General features: G+C 29.3%; 1 protein-coding gene across 1 annotated transcript; it reads right to left on the bottom strand.

The window, feature by feature from the left end:
• Nucleotides 1–2,719: 2,719 nt before the first annotated feature.
• LOC107446862 (cathepsin L-like peptidase) lies at nucleotides 2,720–19,418 on the bottom strand. Its single transcript, XM_016061633.3, has 9 exons — nucleotides 19,305–19,418; nucleotides 17,961–18,103; nucleotides 16,322–16,471; nucleotides 13,162–13,314; nucleotides 10,764–10,887; nucleotides 7,239–7,339; nucleotides 4,882–5,048; nucleotides 3,927–4,037; nucleotides 2,720–3,018 (listed from the first exon to the last, which is right to left on the bottom strand). Exons 2-9 carry the CDS (start codon nucleotides 18,054–18,056, stop codon nucleotides 2,919–2,921), a joined length of 1,002 nt encoding a protein of 333 aa, XP_015917119.2. The 5' UTR covers nucleotides 18,057–18,103; nucleotides 19,305–19,418; the 3' UTR covers nucleotides 2,720–2,918.
• Between the last annotated feature and the right edge of the window lie 2,174 nt (nucleotides 19,419–21,592).

Genomic DNA, 21,592 nt, shown 5'->3' with positions numbered 1-21,592 from the left:
ATATATATATATATATATATATATGCGCTTTCATATGTAGACCTTTGTCCTGTATTATAATAAATAAAATTATTAGGTGTTAGGTGAATTACCTACTCAGGATGTCCCACTCCTTACATTAAATATTTATCGATTAACTGGCAGATTTCGTAACAATCCAAAACCTAATATAAATCCCGATTTCGTTATAAGCAATTTTGTTCAATTTCAGATTCTGTTCGTCACGATTTTGTTCTACGAATCATTTTTCAGATTTGTTACATTACCATGAGATCAGTATTTTCCCTCTCTACAATTTTAAAAGCAAATTTTTCATCTCAAAATTTTAACATACTGCGAAACTTCAGAAATTGTATTATTATATTTTAATATACATTTCTTATAGTCTGTAATTTGTGGTTGAAGTAAAGCACCTCCTTCGAATAACAGCAATTTAAAAGTAACTGTTTAGCGAAGAATAAGATGCTTGCATATAATTGTTCTCTTACAAACTAAACAACTAATAAAATCATGTTGATGTGATGTTTAAAAAAAGCTTTTTGAAAAGATGCTGATTTTTCCAAGGAAAATTAAAGTTCTGCTATTTATACAAAAACCAAACTCTCAACTATTTCTAAAAATTGCAATTTTAATTTTAATAACAGAATGCAAAATAATTGCCCAAGTATAAAACATTTAAAAATTTTACATTAAAATTAAAATATTGTAATTTTTTAAATTTTTTAATTAAAAACTCAACTGGAGATTTCATTCACCATTTTTAGAAAAAGTGATGAAGCAATTCCAGAGTGAATAATTTAAAGATTGTTTCTAATAGAAAAAATTGCAAAAAGTGCATGTTGCATTTATGCAAACTCGTCAATTTAACAATTTAAGCTTCCAATTGATTTACGTAATGATTACTTATGTTTTCAGTTAATACTTGAGATTTGTATAAAGAGAAATACAAGTTCTGCTTCAACCTATTTCTGAAGAGTATACCACCATTTTAAAGAAGTTTACAATATTCCATTATAAAAATATTTCGATTTGGCGATGCCAATTTATAAAATAAATGTCGAAAATTGTCAAAAATTTTTTTGTTTCAATAAATTTATTAATATTGTAGCTCAAAGCAGCCGTTTTGAAAATAATTCAAAAATGAACTCCGAAATATGTGACAATTGTTTTAAGAATGACCACTGAAGAAAATATTCATATTAAAAAATGACATAATACGCATTTGTAAAATTTATTTCTGAAGCCCCCTTGTAGTTTGAACTCATTCGTATTTGTATCAAAACCTAAGAGTTGACTGCCATCAAACAAATTCATAACTTACACATGGCAACATTTTAATCAATTTACATATGACATCTCTATCTATCTATCTATCTATCTATCTCTTTATCTATCTATCTATCTATCTCTTTATCTATCTATCTATCTATCTCAAAAATATCATTTTGACCTAAATGTTTTAAGCACAATTTTAGTTAAAAACGGATATTTCGACTGACATTTTCAGTCATTTTCATAATATATTTTAAACGAATTGTGTAAAAATATTTATCTCCAAGTCACTGCAGGTTTCATTAAGCAAATTTGAAAACGAATTTGTAATGTCAATCAAAAATTTACTATTTATTCCCATTTCTTAATTACAAATTGAAATTTTAACTGCTTTTTTTTAGTTTAAAATTACTTCTCATCCCTAAACTGTTTTAAGCCATTATGAGTGCTATGCTCAAAAAATACTGATTTTAAAAATTGAAAACACTGAGTTGCAAATTTGTGAAATGAATTTCTAATAACTCCGTCAGAATGTTATAAATAAATCCTAAGTTTTGACTCCTTTTTGTCATTAAGAAAGAATAATAAATGGAAATTTTTTCACTATCAGCTGCCGTTTCTCAATCATATCCGACCTTTAATAGAATGAAATGCTTGACAGCTATTTTTATTTTGTAAATTCTTAGGTAAATCATCTGTATCTTTATTTTCCTGTATACTTTTATATCTTAGTTTGTTTTGTTGTTATCTTACTCCCCTTGTTAATAAAGACAAGACTATTTTAAGGCAGAAATAAGCTCTTCTTCTTGTTTTTCAGTGGCGCTATCTATTGACTAGAATTCTTTTTCTGTCACACTCATACGGTCACAGACCGTACTTTTATATTACATGGTTATTAGCAAATTCGAAAGCTAGAAATGCTTTCGTTTTTAGTTTTTAAAATTCTCGAATCAGTTTTCATGTTAATCTCTTGTTTGAATATTAAACAGGGTCACAGATTAAATCGTTTTAATGTCATTCTTTTATTTTTTATTGTAAATAGTAAAAAGACTGATAATTATTTCCATAGCTAGCTTCAACAATATCAATGTGGAGTTTTGTGATTTTGCTGGGTGAATTTTGTTCTCTTTAAGTATTTATTAAAATTGCAATGATTGTGTTTTATTCATCTTGTTGAGCTTTTCTAGGAAGGAAAATCTCAAAAATTCCCATTTCTATTTTGCATTGCAGATTTTCCCTCTACCTCTGCCTAAAATAACCTTGTGTAACTATTTTGAAATTATGAAGAAGCTATTTTGAAGCATTAAATTTATTTTCCTTTTTGAAAACATTTTATTATATTTGACATTGAAACATTTAAAAATAAAGTGTTCTAACTATTTGTGAAGCATATTCCAAAGAAAATATTAAATAATTACACAAATAATAAAATTATAGTCCAAGCATATTTAGTATTTTCAAATATTTTTATTGACAGTAAATTCAAAACAATTACAAGTTCAAAGAAAAATCGTTGTTCTAACATTATTCTAAAAACTAGGAATTGCAAAACCAAATATTGCAACTGTACATTTTTCATCATATTTATCACACATATGAAATACACATAAATACTTTGAGTGTTACGACAAAAATACCATTTCAGTTCAAACAAGTGGATAGCTGGCTGAAGATGCAATTCCACAATTGTTATTCTTGTTCCTGGCCATCTTAATGTATCCTTTAATACCCCACGTAGTTCCCCAACTAAAATAAGAAGGCTGTGTTAGATGAAAATAAGTTCCAATTTTTTACTGCTATTCCACACAAAAATAAGTAGACGTTGTATTTTTAAAATATTAAATACTCATAATTACCAATACCAATTTTACTATTCGAAATTTTGAAGCGTATTGTACCATAATATCGTGAAAATTCATTTCAACTGTAGTTTAGTGACTTTAAGTGAAAGACTTTAATGCCAAGTTTAATCTTATTACTCTGCAAATAAGTCTTCTTTAAACTTAATTACATGAAACTGGGGTTTTTCCTGAAATGAATAATTTTTAATTTAATTCTTCTTAAACTTGATTATACAAAACTAAGGTTCATCTTGAATGAAAATTTTTTTTTAATTTAATCATTTTTAAACTTGATTATAAGTAACTAGGGCTATTCTAGAACCAAAAGGTTTTTCAATTAAATCCTTCCTAAACCTGTTTACACGAAACTGGGGATCATCTTCAATCGAAAAATCAAAAATGCTTACTTTTTAATCATTTTTAAACTTGATTAGAGGAAACTGAGATTCATCTTGAACCAAACAATTTTTCAATATCATCCTTCTTAAACTTAATTATACGAAACAAGGGTTGATCCTGAGCTAAAAAATTATTCAATTTAACATCGCAATTTGATTGCAAACATTCACTCAGCATTATAGCAAAAAACAACAATATTATAGTTTATTAAAGTATTGATATTATGGTTCAAGTTATCTATATTATAGTACAAAATTAAACTGATTTCTTAACCAATATTAACTATCAATTCCAACATTCAATAAAAGAAATTTCTTTTTCAATATGTTTAAATTATAATTACTTAGAATACTTAAGATTTTCCTTTAAAATTTTTAAAATGAGATCAAATGAAAACACCCAAAAGAATTATACCAGTTTTTAACCAACCAATAATCGATGCCATCTTCTGTCCCATATCCAATAGCCAAAACAGCATGATTTACGTAATCTGAATTGCAAGCTGGTTCGTAATAGATTCCACTCCTAGAAAAAAATAAAAATATCGGAAATTCGATATATATTAATATTTCTGTATCAATTGAAAAGTATAGTTTAGTAATATTTTGAAAACAATTAAATATATGGTTTAAACCATGTTGTGGTTGCTTCTGTATTTCTTCTTCTGTATTTCCGAAAATTGCAGTTGCACACTTTTTTACGAGTGATGCAACAATGACCATTTGAGTTTTGACTCAATGGAGCGTATATAGTGAAAATCATATTTTATATGGCAATAATATGACGATATTCGATATGAATATAAGTAATGGGGAAAAAATAATTATATATAATGCGTTGACTGAAATCAATTTATTTGAATGGCACTGAAAAAAAAAGACTAAGCTTTTTTGATAGATAAATAAGCATTATGTGGTGCATGATGATGTTATATTTATGTGTTATGAAGTGTAATTGAAACGTGCTTGTGTTGTCTTGTAGTACTGACAAACTTCGCACAGGAAGTATAATTTTTCGATTCTTTTTTACTTATATATCTGTGTATTATGTATTCCTATTTTTATCTTTATTTAAATATTAGTTGTTATATTTATGTATTTTCAATGCTCACCTCACATGATGATAATTATTAATTCCTACTTTTATTTCCAGGCAGAAATGATCAGGTTTCCACCTCAACAATCCTCCCCTGATGATAAAGGGGTAAAGGGCCATTCCGGCCTCAGACACCCCGGCCAACCGATACGACTGCGACTCCGAATATTGCAGTGTTCAAAATAAAAAATAAAAAGTTGGTTTTTAAGCAACTTTCTGATGTTTTTACCTGCCAAAAAGTTTCGCCATAGTAATTTCTTTTATTTCAACTTACTTATAATTCATGAAGCTCAAATTGCTTGCATCGATTGCGACTGAGATTGGACCAACCGTTGCGACAGCCTTTTTCAAGGTTTCTTCATCACCACCGCTGGGAAGGTCAACATAACCCTCGATTGTGGCTCCAACATCTTCCTTCTTGAAGAGACATTCGGGACCATCCTTAGAAAACACGACAACATAATTTTAAGAAAAGCTTGTCTTGTATTATAATATAAACAAGTAGAAAATGACTTTTATCAATAGTTTCGAAATAGTTTATTGTGTTAAAAATAATTTATGAACAAGTTTATTTTATTGTTAACAATTAGTGAATGTCAATATGTTCTAAATATTTTATTTAATAGATTCATTAATTATAATGATCAATGAATGAGTTATTTTGGAACGTTAAAAATCGTTAATAGATAAATTTATAATACCACTAAAAATTATCGTACAATTTTGTAATATTAGTAGCAACTAGTTATGTAATTTTAACATCCTCCAATTTATTATCTTAGGTGAAGGAGTAGATATCCCCACGGGGGATAATTAACTCCAAAAACACTTTAGCAGTCAGTCGCGTAATTTTATGGATAATTTAACTCAAAACGTGACCTAATATTTGTTAAAAAGCANTATAATACCACTAAAAATTATCGTACTATTTTGTAATATTAGTAACAACTAGTTATGTAATTTTAACATCTTCCAATTTATTATCTTAGGTGAAGGAGTAGATATCCCCACGGGGGATAATTAACTCCAAAAACACTTTAGCAGTCAGTCGCGTAATTTTATGGATAATTTAACTCAAAACGTGACCTAATATTTGTTAAAAAGCATAACGCTCTCGGATTTACAATTTAAAAAGTCAGAAATTCAAAAGCATAACTAGTGCACCATATCGTTTAAAATTATACTTATTTATTGGGACAAAATGCGGAAAGACAAAAAAGTCGAAGAGAATAATCTGCATTGAAGCAAACTGCGATGAAATAACTCTCAGAATATGATGTTGAACAACCCAAACAATTGTGCGAAGGAACACTTTATTCCGGGTTGTTAACACCGAAAGGAGCATTCATCTATGATTTAAAGGGTGTAATTTAAACTTTAACACTTAAAATTGAGTTAATCTTACACCAAATCACACGTTTTTATACCATACGAGAAATATTTTCACTTCCGAAAACAAAATTGGTGGCGCTTGCCGCGCTTCGAATATTTTGAAACACTTAATAGAATATTGTGAAAAGTTTGCGTACAATCTTGAACAAGCTGGCGTGAGTTTGTTGTAATTTTCAACGCTGATATTCATCAATAGAAAACGGAAAGTTCTGATTTATATGTATGCATGTTTTTAGTTGTGTATTAAGAATAATTATATTTTATTTTTTAAATCTCAAAGTACTTTATTTTATTTTATTTCATAACCGTTGTTGAACAGTGGACCCAATTTTTGGGTTTACGACAATTAATGTTCAACGTCGTAGCCTTGTAATTTTGAACCCAGTTCAGAAGGGAACTCCAGGATCAAGTATTAGGAGAAATTTGCCTTCGTTGAGGACTTTTTGATGGAGCTAACCCGCATTTGCGTTACATGGAAATGAAAAAACACGAAAACCACTCCAGGTTAACCTGACGATAAGCGGACTCTAACCCATGATCCGTCTACCACTGAGCATATTTTACGTCAGCACTCTGGTCAGTGCAAGCCGGATGCGGAATTCGTATTGACTGGGATTCAAACCCGGTTCGCCTCATTGGAGGGCGAACGCTCTATCTCCTGAGTTCCTGGGAACTACATTAACTAATTTTATATTGTATAAATTCAATCAGCTTCTGTTAAGTGTAGTTTGAATTCGTTTTAAGATTCTCTTTGTGCTTCCGCGAATGCTTAATTTACGAACTAACTTTATTTTAAGAATTAGTGTATGTATGCATTATAAATTAATGATTCTTACTTTGCAGTGTAAAAATAATTTTATTGACCTTTATGCATATCTTATTTAAGTTTAATTATAAATTTTAATCTTACTGAATAACAAAAATGGTGGCGGTTACTTTACAACACCAAGTATTATATAGTAAACGTATAGTACATACGTATAGTAAAATACTAGATTCAATAGTTATGCATGGCATTTCACTACAACTTTGTTGAAAAGAAGCTGCCACCATTTTTGGCACTTAGATATTCAAAATTTCTTTTTCAATGTATACCTTTGAAAGCTGGACGTAATGCCATGTATTGTCCAAAAACTAATAATTTATTTGTCTTGTTAAAAAAAAAGCAATTTAAAAAATTCAATAATTTCAAATAAACAAAGCGTTTAAATTTTAATAATAAGTAAAAAGAGCAATTACTCTAGCTGTGTAAGGGTATGATGCTTCAGTGTCAATTCCACGATTCAACTTTATGTATAGAAAAGACTGATCCACAAAACCTCCATTGCATCCCCCGTTTCCTTAGAAAAATATAAAGCAAAAATGGAAAATATTAAAAACATTTATTGAATCCTTTGCAAACGGTGAAGTACTTTTGTGTGTAACTTTTATGAGTGTACATTTGTGAAGTTTTAAGAAGTTTATTTAAGGAATTAGTAGTTTTTAAGTAACAGTTTTATCAGGCGTATAATCCATATTTAAAAATGAAAATAGCTGAGAAGCAATTTTTCCTGTTTGGAAAGATCAACTACTAAAGTTACAAACAAAATGTAACTGAATTACAGACATAAATCTTCAAAAATGGTATATTTATAATGAAATTATGCATCATATTGCTCGTATAAAATGAGATTTTATGAAATGCCTTATATAAATCCGACAAGTTGAAAAATCAGTTCAGGAAAAACGGAAAACGATAGAAATTTAGGGTTACCTGTGTTCGATTCAAGAAATATAATAATAATCTCTCACGAATTATAAAATTATTAACAAAGTTCTTTAACAAGTGGGGCTACTGTCAAAGGAAAGCTATAAAACAATGTTGGTAAAGTGCGAAAATTCTTCGATTCTCTTAAAAAGTTCTCGAGATATGACGAAATACTCAAAAAGTAAAACTAACATTAAAAACTTTTCAACCAATTTTCTGACCAAACTATTGGGGCCATATTTTCAAGGTTGCGGCAATCCCCCATATTTTGAGAATCAAAAACCCAAATCCGAAAAAAATATTTTCATTCAGAGAATGAAAGTTTTTATCTGATTTCGTAACTTAAAATATCGTCTGCAATAATAAATTTTCATTTTTGAGATCAGGCTCTCAAACTATTAAAATTGACTCCTTAAACACAAAAATCCGACTATCTGATCAAAAAATTTTCAGGGTGTTTCAATATTAATTTTGTTCAAGATAACGATCAGTATCACCTATGACCCCTAGATTTCTAAATTGGACCTTCTAGAGTTTTAAATTATTCAGAGATAGCGAAGTACATTATATGGTAGTTTTAAAGGATACTTTATTTGAAACTAACTCCTATCTAGCTTCTATTCTTTCTTCTAACTTCTTAACAGCACACGTAAAAAGAATAAAGACCCATGCAAATATTCTACTTGAATAGTTTAAAACGTAGTAAAAGCATGGTTTTATAGTTTCAGGAGCTATGTGATGAAATTTGTTATTACATAGTTTTGAAATGTTGTGAGACTGAAATTCCGATTACCTGAGCAAAAGGCAACATTTCTGTTTTCTTTCGTTTTTCTTCCATAGGTTCTTTAAATTGTCAATCATTTTTAGGACAGTGATAATTTAAATTTTGTCTCTAGGATATAGTAGAAGTGTAAAAAGCCAAATAGTGTAATAAAATATTCTTGGTGTCGTGGAACACTTATATCTATGAGAGTTATGTATGTCGTTTCACTGCACTTTGATGCTGCCACCATTTCCGGTGTTAAGGTACACTAACATTTTTTACAATGTACTGAGCTATCTATCAGCTCATTTCAGTGTTGCTATTCCCATCTCATAATAAAGTAATTCATGAGTGAGAAAAATAGACTAATTACTAAATTTTAATCACTCCTTGATTTAGGTAGGTGTATTATTTACATCGCGCTAGAGCTGCACAATGGGCAATTGGCGACGGTCTGGGAAACATCCCTGAGGGGTATCAGAAGACATGCCATAAGAGAGAACGAAGACATGCCTTAGCAGAGTGGATGGCTCCTCTACTTTGGTATCCCGATGACCTGCACGCGAAGTCGAATACTTCACGGTAGAACATTTTAACGAGGACCGATACCGCGCACCCTCGGTCCCTACGAAGGCTGATCAAAGTGGTAACCCACCCGCTTACTGATCGCAGCCAGTGATGCCTGCTGGGAACCGTGTATTTTCGATCCACTGAGGTGTACTCCTCGATTTAATAAAAGAGGACTCGATTCGAGAGATACAAGAAGAGGATTTGTATTGTGCCTCCCTGAATAATTTTTGATCTAATGATCGGATCTTCACGTTCTAGGACTCCATCTTAATGGTTCGAGAGGGTGCTAAAAAAATATGCAAATTTACTAGTGCAAACGATATTTTAAGTTATGAAAACCGACAAGAAAACGTACTTTCTCTGAATAAACAAACCTTTTTTTTTCGAGAGAGAGATTCTGACCCTTCAATCTAGTAGCCGCAATCTGGGAAATATGGTCCTAATAATTTGATCAGGAGAGCAGTCCAAAGTCTTGACCCCCTAATGTTAATTTTACTTTTAGCGTATTTCGCCATATCTCGAAAATTTTTTAAGTGAATTGAAAACTTTTTGCACATAAATATAAATTTCGTTGATTCAAAAGTGATTAAATTCAAAAAATAAATTTTAGTAAATATTTACCGTTTTCTTTTTTTTTTTTTTCGTTTTTTTTTTACTATTTTACTCAATAACAGTCGTAAAACTTTTGAAGTGTAAGGTACATTAATTTTTACATAACTTTAAACTATCTAATTTCACATGGTAAAATAAAAGATTCAAGCGAAATCGGGTGAATAATTCCTCAGAAATCGAATTTTAAACATGTGACTATTTTAAAATTCGATTTCTCAGGAACTATTCACCCGATTTTGCTCAACTTTTGTATTTTGACATGTAAAACTAGATACTTTAAAATAATGTAAAAAATTGTGTACTTTACTGTTAAAAATTCCTTTCAACAACTATTACTAAATAAAATGATAAAAAGTAATAAATATTTAGCAAATTTATTATTTATTAACAATATTAGCAAAATTTATTTTTTGCATGGATTTATCTTTGGATAAACGAATCTTATAGATGTGGGCAAAGATTTTTAAATTCATTTAAAAAGTTCTCGACAAATAGCAAAATACGCAAAAAATAAAATTAACATTTGGGAGTCTAAACTTTAGATCGCTCTTCTATGGGGACCATATTTCACAGGTTGCGGCTCCCCCTATATTCTGAGGGTAAAAAATCCAAATCCGTCGAAAAAAGATATTTTTCTTCAGAGAAAGAACGTTTTGTGTCTGATTTTGTATCTTAAAATGTCGTCAGTACTAATAATTAGCATATTTGAGATTATCCACTCCAACCATTAAGATTGAGTTTTAGAATGTAAAGATTCGATCATATTGTATCTAAAGTTATTCAAGATGGTCTTTTTTGTGAACAATGCATAGCAGTGTAAATAATGTGCGTCAAATGCGTTACTTAGCTCAACACCGACAAAATGTCAGTCAGATGCGCAAATTTCTAACAATTGTTTTCGAAAATATACCTATTAAGATCCTCGGATTTACTTCCATAACTTAGTTTATTTAAGTTACTTTGACGTTTACACAGTGTTTACTAAGGTGAAATTAATCATAATATTTATCATATTTTAATTTTAGTACAAGTAGTATTAAATTCGAATTGAGGTAGAAATTGTTTGATTTACCCTCTGGTTTTGAGCAATCTATAATGTTTTGTGCACTGAGAGCCACCAGGTTTCCCGTCTTCTTCTTCTGTTGTCCTTCGAGTGATCCAGTAACAGAAAAGGCATAGCCAGAGCTGCATTCTTTCTTCATTCGAAGGGATAATTATTTGTTTAAAGAACAAATTTTGAAAAAATGAAAGTAATAAAACTACTGAAAAAATAATGAATTTCTTACAGTACTTGTATTTCGTCGTATTTTCGGATAGTTATTTGAAGAAATAAAATCTAATAAAATTGAAATTATCAGGATTTCTCAAATGAAGTTTGAATAAGTATAAACAGGAAACTTTCGCACCAGAAGCACCGTAACATCTTAGCGTACATACATACTTGTTATATGTTTAGGTAAGGTGTGCTTCACATCTGATTTACCAACTCACTTGAGAACATTTGAAGTGACTGTAAAGAAGCCATGCTAATATGGATGCGTCCTGAATCGCGTCCTAATGTGCTGTAGTATGATTTTTGAAGGCGTAGGGTGAACATTGGGATGATCGTTGAATGATTGTTGAATGAGGTTGAAAACAGGATAAATTATTACTCATAGTCTGATTTTCCTTAATAAATCCATACGATGGTGATGCTGCTACTGAATTTCTGTAGTTACCACCCTTGCCCACCTTTCATTTGGTAAAACCCTTGTAAAATAAAAAATTTCACAGAAATAAATAATTTAATTTCTCACTGCATTTTCCTTTTTAGTATTTAGGAAACCATAAATTTTAAGAAGATGCAGTACACAAAATATGCAGTATGCTAGTTTTAACTTTGAGCTAGCCTATGGACACTAATCAACAAAGGCCATAGAAGATTTTTGTACTAGTACAATGACACTACTGTCTAGCAATCATGAGATGATCAGTGCTCAGAGTGATTGCAAATACACTGAAACTCATCTCCTGATTTTAAGACTAGAACTGCAAAAGCAAAAGAATGTCCTCCACGAAACGTTAAACATTACAACCCCGTTTATACCTTCAGTTCTAATTATTTTGAATTTAATTTATTTTTAATATGAAAAAAATAAACTTTTTTGTCATGAAGTTGGAGCAAGTCAATGAGGAGGCTCACAAACACGTTCAATGATTGATTATCCTCAATAATAACAATATTTAGTCCATGACCGGATTCAAGAAATTCAGTTCTAGGTTCAAAATTAACTTGAGAATTTTCAGGAATTTTAATTTATTTATTTCTATTCAATTTTTTACAAATAAACTGATTGCATTTTCTGTTGGAATAGTTTTTCATTACTTTTCTTTTCATAAACAAACAAAATAAAAGTTACCAAGCCTCAAAATTGGAAACATATAAAAAAAATCAACATTCCATCTTCTAACGATACTTCTCATTTCCTAAAAAATACTTTTAAAATAGAATTGTTTAAGAATAAAGTAACACATTATTAAAAATACGTATTTAACAGAAATGTAGAGAATGTTAGGATAATACATCAGAGTTGAAGCGTTATACACGACTGGAGACTGGGATTGAAAAAACTGAATTTTAGACTTGCTTTGGATCAAAAACAACTTGAATTTTTTTTTTTTTTTTTAATTTTCAGAAAATGTGATGTACTTGTTTTTTTTTCATTTCATTTTTCATAAATAATCTGATTCGAAATTTAAATAATCTAAGATTCAAAATAAGAAACATGCAAAAATTAAAAAAAATAATAATAAATATACCCTTTCTATCTATCTGCTAGCAACCAACTCCTAATACTTTTTAAAAGTGATTGCTTACGACTAAATGAGAGAAAAAATCATTATTAAAAAGAGGCAGTTTTACTTTATTTTATAACTGTCGATGAACATTCAACCCAATTTTCAAGTTTGCAATTACTAATGTTCCACTCCGTAGCCTTGTAATTTTGAACCCAATCCAGAAGACAAGGGAACTCCTGGATCAAGTACTGGGAGAAATTCGCCTTCGTGGAGGACTTTTTTATGGAACTGACTAGCATTTTTCGTTACATGGAGAGGTAGACCACGAGAACCTCCCACGGTTAGCCTGTCGGCAAGCGGACTCTAACCCATGATCCATCTACCATTGACGATATTTCACGCCAGCACTGTGGTCGGTAAGAGCCTGGTGCCTAATTCGAATCGACCGACTATCGCTGGGATCGAACCCGGCTCACCTCTCTGGGAGGCAAGTGCTCTACCTCCTGAGCCACCAGGGATCAAAAAAGAGGTAGTTAACAAAAATGCAGAACTAACATAAAAGAGTTTTAAAAAAATTTAGGACAATGCATCAGAGTTGAAACCTTCGAAAGTGGAGGCAGGTTTAAAATTATACCACTTCTAGGATTTCCAAGTGTAAGAAATTATAATATAGGTGGAAAAATATTTTTTACCTGATCCCTTATAGGAGTGACCAGTCCTTGTTTTCTCCAATCAACTGTATCGGGGATGGGATCATTAGATGGCGAAATCCAGTTGCTGCCATTTTTGCTACGTTGACCAATATTACTAAATCCAATAAAATTTTTCACAAATTCTTCATGGCTCTATAATTAGAAATTGAAAAAATTACTTCAAAAGTGTACTGAATTTTAAAAAAAATGTTAAGGTATTTCATGAAGGTTAACTCAGTGTGAAAATCATTTCTTGAAATAGCAAGAGCCTCGTTGCGTTCAAAACTTTCATAACATTCTTAAAAAGTGTAATGCAATTTCAAGTAGCATTTTTGGTGTCCTTGTTTTCTTTCAAAATTGATTCTAAAACCTTACAGAAGAACATTCTTATCTTGAATAACAGCAGTTCCATAAAAATAAATGTTTTCATTGAGGGAGATCTCTCCCTCTTACAATTATAGAATAAATTATTGTTCATTAAAAAAATGCTCAAGCAGTATGTTTTAATACATTACTGTGTCCCGAAAATTTTTAAATTATGACTAGTAAATTATACGAACAAGCATTTTGTGACTTTCGGTATTCTCTTACTTAAATAAAACTTATAACAGATTATCATTTAATTATAACCATATAGGGGTCGGAGCCAATGAAACGTCCGGAAAATCATCATCTCACTAGGAAAGATGAAAAATGTAGTAGTTGGAAAAATGTAATATTTTCTCTCTCTCTCTGCATTAGTATACTTTTGACACTTGTCTGGCAAAAACATAATAACTGAGTCATAATTTTGTTTGGCTGAGATGCGAAGCTCATTAACGGCTTATTGCATTATCTATGTTTAAGTATTTTGAGTGTAGTTCCATTCGTTTTACAATGGAGAAAAAACAAATGAAAATATCTAGACAACACGTCTGCTGAATAGAGAAGGTGAAGAAATTTTTCGTGGTCCAACTCAACGTAATGTCAGAATCATCCATTGAGAAAAATGATGATGAGCGTCTTCTTGCAACAACAACAAAAAAAGAACTTCACGCGTGTTTGCCAAAGCTAGTGATAAAAAGTGCTTCCAGACTTAGAAATATAACTGTGGAGTAGAAAAATATTTTGGTCACAATCTCAAAAAAAAAAATAATTAATAATTTCTAAAATTCGAATTCAGAAACTCCTAGCAGAACATCGTCAGAGAAGGAAATTCTTGGAGATCACGTCTGATCAACATCTCTTGCACGGAAATTCAAAGAAACATCGCCAAAAGGTTTATTTTTACAAGCATTTTGTAATCGCAAGTTATTTTAAAATCTTGAGCAGTATCTATAATAGAACTTTTAAGCTGGTTAGATATCAAATATTTTAAAACCACTCGAGAAAAGGAAGATGTGTCTTAAATACAAGTGTTCTATATCGAGTTTCAGCCGACCAGGTGGCCGAGTGGTTAGCGTGCCTGACTGTGGAGCCGATGGTTTCGGGTTCGAATCCCACTCAGAGTATGGATGTTTCTTTCTCTCTCTCTCTGTGTTCTATGTCCTTTCTCCTTTGTTTGTGTGTGTGATTGTGTAAATGCGACCCACCAATGTGTGTATATATATATATATATATAAATATATATATATATAATACAAAAATTATAAATACTTTTGTATTAATAACGACATTAAAACTCCTTCGTTTTCATAAAATGTTTTGGTAAAGAATAGGTGTAGAAATTCTATTTTGGTACTTCAAGGATGTAAACATACCATTGAATTATAATTAGATTTACATTTCAAAGGAGGAGTTATTTTTAGATTCTTGTCCCTCTTTCACTTCCATATTAGGAAGCATTAAATGATTATCTATGATGCGTAGAGTTACAAGGTATGTACGATTTGAGCCTATTCACCTACATGTCTGTCAGTATTTAATACGGGAGGGATGGTCTTCACATGTCTCTTGCTGAATAACGTTCCTTAAAAGATCTGCCGAAATCATCCGGAGCTTTTTCCACACACCCTCCCTTGTGGAGTGGGGATGTGAACTGTTATAACCACCAGCCGACCTTTAAATAAGCCTTTTGAGAACGTATTATGGCTTACGACTGAATTATTCAAGCTGAATACAACAATGATAACACGGATGTAACCAAACTAGAAAATAAATATTACCCAATAATTGAACTTGTTATAAAGCCATATTTTAATGTTAATTTCACCAAAATCTTTACCAAAGCGATTCGGAAAAATTACTGAACTTTTTGGTGTTTCTATAAGAGACAAAAACGCAGTAAATTTTACCAAAATAGTTTTGACAATACTTTTCTTTTAAGTGTAGAAATAAATACAATTGGAAGTAACAAGAGATAATTTTTATCTGATATTTGTTCTTTTTTTTTTTTGCATATAGATAAAGCATTTTTTTGCAATTTTGCAATCAAACATGTTAGAGAAACATGACATTGCCCCTCACATTTTGTCCACGTTTGCTTGCAATAAACATGCTGACTTCTGTTGATTTCTTACAATAAAATCTTATAAGCATATAGTTGGAATTAGAAATATTTTAGATTGATTTAAAAACAATAATGCTAGATTAATAATATTATTCGTTTATGCCATACATCAGCACAAATATTTACTCAACCGAATAGTGTCTTAACTACTGATTTATGTATTGTTCACATTCTTCTGAAATCTCATCGATACGCAGAAAAAAATATTATTTATTTATTTTTTATGCAGTTCTGATAGAACTCAAACTGTACAATTTAACTTTTCTTAAAGAATTTTCTAGTTTTAAGAAAATTGAGCATGGTGAAAAAATTAACTCTATAAAAAATTCAAGATCAAATTACGATTAAAAGTACCGGCACTCGGAAGGCCAGTACTTTTTACAAAAAAAAACCATTTTTACTGAAACATTTTATGCAACAAATAAAAGCTGATGTACCATAGTTTTCGCAGTAATGTTCACTGTAAAATCACTGAATTATAGCAAATAAATAAAAAAAATTGTAAAAATTACGACATAAAGTTTTACAATAAAAATGTATTTACAGTAAAGAGGATTTTAATGATGCTGCACTTTGCAGCATACCGTCTTTTTATTTTAAAAGTGACTTTATCTCAATTTTTACTCACCTAAATCTGTAAATCATTCCCAAATGAAAATTTTTAATCCTTACCATGTCTGTATACTCATTAATGCCTTTCCTGTAAGTGTAAATTCCCAAATCAGCAAGAAGATTATGTTGCACTATATCTGAAACAGCTTTTTCCCAAATAAGTCGTCTTGAAAACTCTTCTGGGTGTTCATATCTCTTTCCGTACACTTTCTGATCAAAGAAACATAATTTTACAAACTTATTTTTATACCAGTACTTTATTCTTAAAATATAAAAGCACTTTAAAGTTCTGTCCATAAATTATAATAATTAAACTTTAAAATGAATTTCATTTTAGTATATTGTACGTAATTTAATCTGAGTTGCAATTTTATTAATTGGGTATTCACGAAGCTTAAAATAACATAATAAAGTCATTTAAATTAATGATTAAATCATTTAAATCATCATCTAAAAAACATTTCCAACTATCTCATGATTATTCTGATTTCGTAATATTTAACCACAATCAAACCTTTAATCGTCTTATATTTTTCTAAAATATTTTCATGTATTTTTAAAATGTTTCATGAACAATCTTTTTAAAAATTTTCATATATTATTCAGAAGTAATTTAATTTTCAAGTGGGAAAATTATATTATAATATGTTTAATGAAGATCAATAATAAGACAAAACTGTATAAAATATCATTATCAAATTTTGACCCGTCATTAGAAAATACAGAACATGTGTAAATATGAATAGATTAAATTAATATCACGTGCCAACACCATTGTGCAATCGCCTCAAATTATCCACTATAGTGTAATTGCTTTGTAATCCATTATATATTCACTATATTGTAAACTCAACCTACTACAGACATAGTAATGAAGTTTTAAATAAGAGTTTATAATATTTCTTTCCTCACTATTTTTAAGGTTGCCTTAAATTTTAGAAGCAAAAAAAAGTATTTCTGAAACACAATTGGAATATTTAGTGCTGTACTATCGTTTTTGAAAATGCTTATAACCTAAAAGATTATGTTTCTGAAACATAATTGGAATATTTTGTGTTGTGTGGCATGTTTCAAAAATGGTTTTAAGCTGAATATTTGGGGGCAATTAATTGATAAAATTGTGTAACGTTTAATTTTAATTATCAAGTTCTTACTTTAGTTTCAAAAAATGATTGCATTGGTTTATATTGTCCATACATACACTTTGCTTTTAAATCATAACAAATTAATCCTTGAAATATGGTAATTTGGCTTAAAAATTTAATTAGTATAGAGTTGAAACTCCGGTATACTTCTCAATGAGCATGGCAAAAAACGTAAATATAATGAATTTATGAATAAATGGAAAAACCTTGACTTACCATACTTACTTAAACTCAATCAATACCAATGATTTTGGTCGCACAGGTCGTGCTTTTTTTCAACTTAAGTTCAGGTGAAACTTATTAAACAATATTCTTAGTTAGTTTCTTAATCTATTTTATATTTGGAAAATATGCTTTGACAATATGTCACTTCATAACATAAACGCACTTACACGAGCGTTTATAACAATTCTAACGAACTAATTTTTCAGTATCAAATAAATCACTCTTTTATCACATATAATTGTCTATATATTTTTAAATCAATAAATGGTTTCAATTTCCTAAAAATCTAAGGAAACTAACTTGATGTAAAAGTTTTATAGGCTACTCACCTTAAATAATTCCCAATGATCATCCAATTGTGGTCCAAACGATAGACAATGTGCTGAAGAAATAGCAGCAACAACGAAAATTACAACAAATTTCATTTTGATCCAAAACACTGTGGACTTTAGTTCCACAACATTCAAAGCATCTGTTTATTTTTTAAACAAAAATGATTAGAATGATTGGAATATTAATTATTAATTTTAAAATTTTAGCATATGTTATTATTTGTAATGTGTACAATTTAAATGGCATTGTAGAGTGTTTATCAATAATGCGGTGTTTTTTTTTATAGGAGTCTCTATCTAATTATATTTCTGAATAGCGTCAAAATAATCTCTCGAGTGTGCTAAATTATTCATAACCGTACCTAAAAAACATCAATGAATTGTCATTCAACTATTTCAAAAAATACCATTCATAGAATGGACTAATAACACTAAAACTTTTATCATCTATTTAAATCATTGTAGTAAAAGGACTAATCAATTTTAATCTCAGGAAACTGTCTAATAAAACCAACGGTAATAATGCCTAATGTTACTCTTGCAATTCACAGTTTTATCTCCTTAACAAAATCTACAATTTTATTTCTAATTTGGAAAAAAAATAATGCTTGTACTCCCAATTACTGGAATATGCCCTTCAGAGGAGGAGTACTGAATTCCGTCTTCACTGCAAAAAATTTCTGATCAAATTACAGTGTAAAGTACCGGAACTATTTTTGCTGTAAAGCTGTATTGCTTTTAAGGTAATTATTACTGCTACAATTGCAGTATATCAGACATTTTGTTCCATAACATGTTTCGTTAAAAATGGATTTTTTACCGTAATTTGATCCGAAATTTTTTACTTTGTTTTACCTCACCAATGTGTTATGAGCCTCATAATTTCTTTTAACCTCTTAATGATTTCAGCAACTGAGAACGAAGCATAACAGATATCAGCATTAAATAAATAACACTTTAAATCACATGAATCATACTTTAATAGCATTTAATTTTTAATTTTGTTTGCGGCATTAAAGAAGCCTTTAACGATAGATTTTATACATTTTAATATTTCTTGTTCGTATTTTTTAAACAAAGTCGTATGGTGAAGAATCAGTGAATAAATTCTAAGACATACAAAGAAACGAACAATTTTGAACAAACGAAGAAAAAAATCAGTTTGAAAGTTCCACATTTTTAGTATTAAAAATTATTTCTACTTAGCATTTTAAAATGATTTTTGCCAGTTAAAACTGTACACTTTAAAATAATAACACAGTTTCAAGCAAATATGAATAATCTTTAAAACTATACACTAAATTAATAAAATTGTTATGAAATTAAAAAAATATTACTCACAAAAACTCGTTGCATCAGAAGTAACTTTACACTTAAAGATATTTACCGATTTTTAATTCTTCTACACTCTAAGTTTTGTTTCTAAAAAACTGATAATGTTATCGCCAGTTTCATTAATCATGAGTTTAGTTAAACAATTTATTTGTATTAAATGAACATTTTCTGCTATTGATAATAAGATAAAAAACAAAAATGAATGATATTTATTGTCTTTTGTTACACCACGTCTCTTAACTATTCTTTAACGATACTCTGATTTTATAAGTTTCGTATTGCTTCATTCTGAAAGTCAGCTTATAGACTCATTAAATATAATTAAAAACCGTTATGGAACTATTTTTATTTTAAAAAATCTTCTGAACTTATCAATGTATTTAATATTAAAATACAGGTATTTTAAAATAATGACTGAGCTTTACGCAGTTAAAATTTTCTTTCTGAAATTACGGTAAAATAACAGGCAGCACTTTGTCAATCTACTTAACTTCAATGTGTACGGTAAATTATGGTGTGGAGCATTTCTTACCTTTACGGTTTTTAAACGGTTTATAACTAGTTTAGTTTTTAAAAAAAACATAAATGCAAAACTATACAATTACAGCTTCTTAACTATTTACAACTAACATAGTTTCAAAACCGTTAAAAAGAAATTCTGCATACAATTTCGTAGCCCTAGAGTAAATATTTATTAAAATATAGAGATTTTTACAGAAAAATAATTTTTTCGTATTACGTTTCATTGCTATAACTTCATAAATATTCAATGGAATTAAACAAAATTTTTGGAGAAATTTAAAGTTAATTTCAAAAATGTTGATTTGAAATTTGAAAATTTTCTTTAAAAACTGCGCAAGATATGAGAATTTAAGCTGATTATTTTATACTGCGCATGCGCAGAACAATTTAATAAAGTTTTTTTTATAATTTTGTAGGGAATCAACAAATGATAAAAGCTTTATTTGAATGTCTTAAAAATTTAAAAAGTTTCAAGCAATTTTCTAATTAGTTCTTGTACATTTTAAAAGAAAGCTCAAAGCGATAAGGAGTTATCCACAAACTTCATATTGCACTATTGAACAAGATTTATTAAAAATGAGACCGGCATTCTGAAGGATCATCTCCCATAAAAATATGTTCTCTTTTGTATATTTTCTTCCTCTGTTTGCCAAAGTGTGGTACGCGTACTCCTAGGGGTACGGGAACAGTTTAGCGGGGGTTCTCGCTCTTATGCGAAATATCTTGCAAAAAACGAAAATTTCAAAAAAATTTTACTTAAGAACAAAGCTAGCAGTGAAAATTTACGATTACGTATTTTTCTATTGGCTAATTTTTGCAGTTAACAGTTCATAATTAGTGGTTTCAACAGCCAGTTGTGATTTTTAACTTTTGTGGAAATTTTTATAGTAAAAAATACATTCATTTTATATTCGTGGTACGCAGCGCTACGAAAAATTTAGAAAGGGTACACAAAAGTAATAAGTTTGGGAAACACTGCTCTATACCATCAAAGTTTAGTTTCCGGCAATTTTTGTAAAGTATTATCATTTGTTATTAAATTTTGTCTTATGATACAAAACAAAATTTGTGAAACACCCTTGAATGTTTTGAGCTTTCTTTTGAAAAGTACAAAAATTGCTCAGTAATTGCTTGAAACCTTTTAAATTTTTAGGATATTTAAATAAAAAATTTTTATTATACGCCAAATACAATTTACTGCAAAATTAAGAAAAAAGTACTTGTTCACTACAAAATTATCCCTCATTTGAAGATATTTTCCTGTAATATTTATCCAGCATTCTTTCCTAATATTATATTCTTTTATTTTTAAATTTTAATTTTATTTACTATTCATAGTTAAAGTCTTTAAGTTAAAATTTTTGTTAAATTTTTTAAAAAGGTATTTAGATAAATAGTAAATTAATCACATTTACTTTTATTATAAATTTTATGGAATGTTTACAACAAAATATACAAAATAACTGTTAAAAAATTTAAATAAAAGTAAAAGAGCATTCAGTGTTAACTTTTCGCATTATTCTATTTTCCTTAGAAAAAATATTTAAAGAGTTTTCATAATAAATAAAATTTAAATATGAATTTCAAAAGCAAATTTGTCAATGAAGTTGCAATGGTGAAAGATTAAAGACTTTAATTTTAAATTGTATACCAGTCGAATCGGAAATTAAATCTGTGGAACCAAGAATAATACAACAACAAAATTGGAATGTCTTAATGGAATAATTATTAATTTAAAAAAGCAATCTGTTCAAAGAAAACGACTGCGAAAC

Source organism: Parasteatoda tepidariorum, chromosome 8 (assembly GCF_043381705.1).
Source record: "Parasteatoda tepidariorum isolate YZ-2023 chromosome 8, CAS_Ptep_4.0, whole genome shotgun sequence".
NCBI lineage: Eukaryota > Metazoa > Arthropoda > Arachnida > Araneae > Theridiidae > Parasteatoda > Parasteatoda tepidariorum.
This window is presented reverse-complemented; position numbering and strand designations above follow the sequence as displayed.

What these genes read in the sequence shown, in the direction of transcription:
- LOC107446862 (XM_016061633.3), bottom strand. Translation starts at nt 18,056, where the DNA reads ATGAAATTTGTTGTAATTTTCGTTGTTGCTGCTATTTCTTCAGCACAT. An exon ending in TCACTCCTATAAGGGATCAG is followed by an intron (nt 10,888 to 13,161) that starts GTAAAAAATATT and finishes CTTCGAATGAAG; the next exon opens with AAAGAATGCAGCTCTGGCTA. An exon ending in CATACCCTTACACAGCTAGA is followed by an intron (nt 5,049 to 7,238) that starts GTAATTGCTCTT and finishes GTGTTTTCTAAG; the next exon opens with GATGGTCCCGAATGTCTCTT.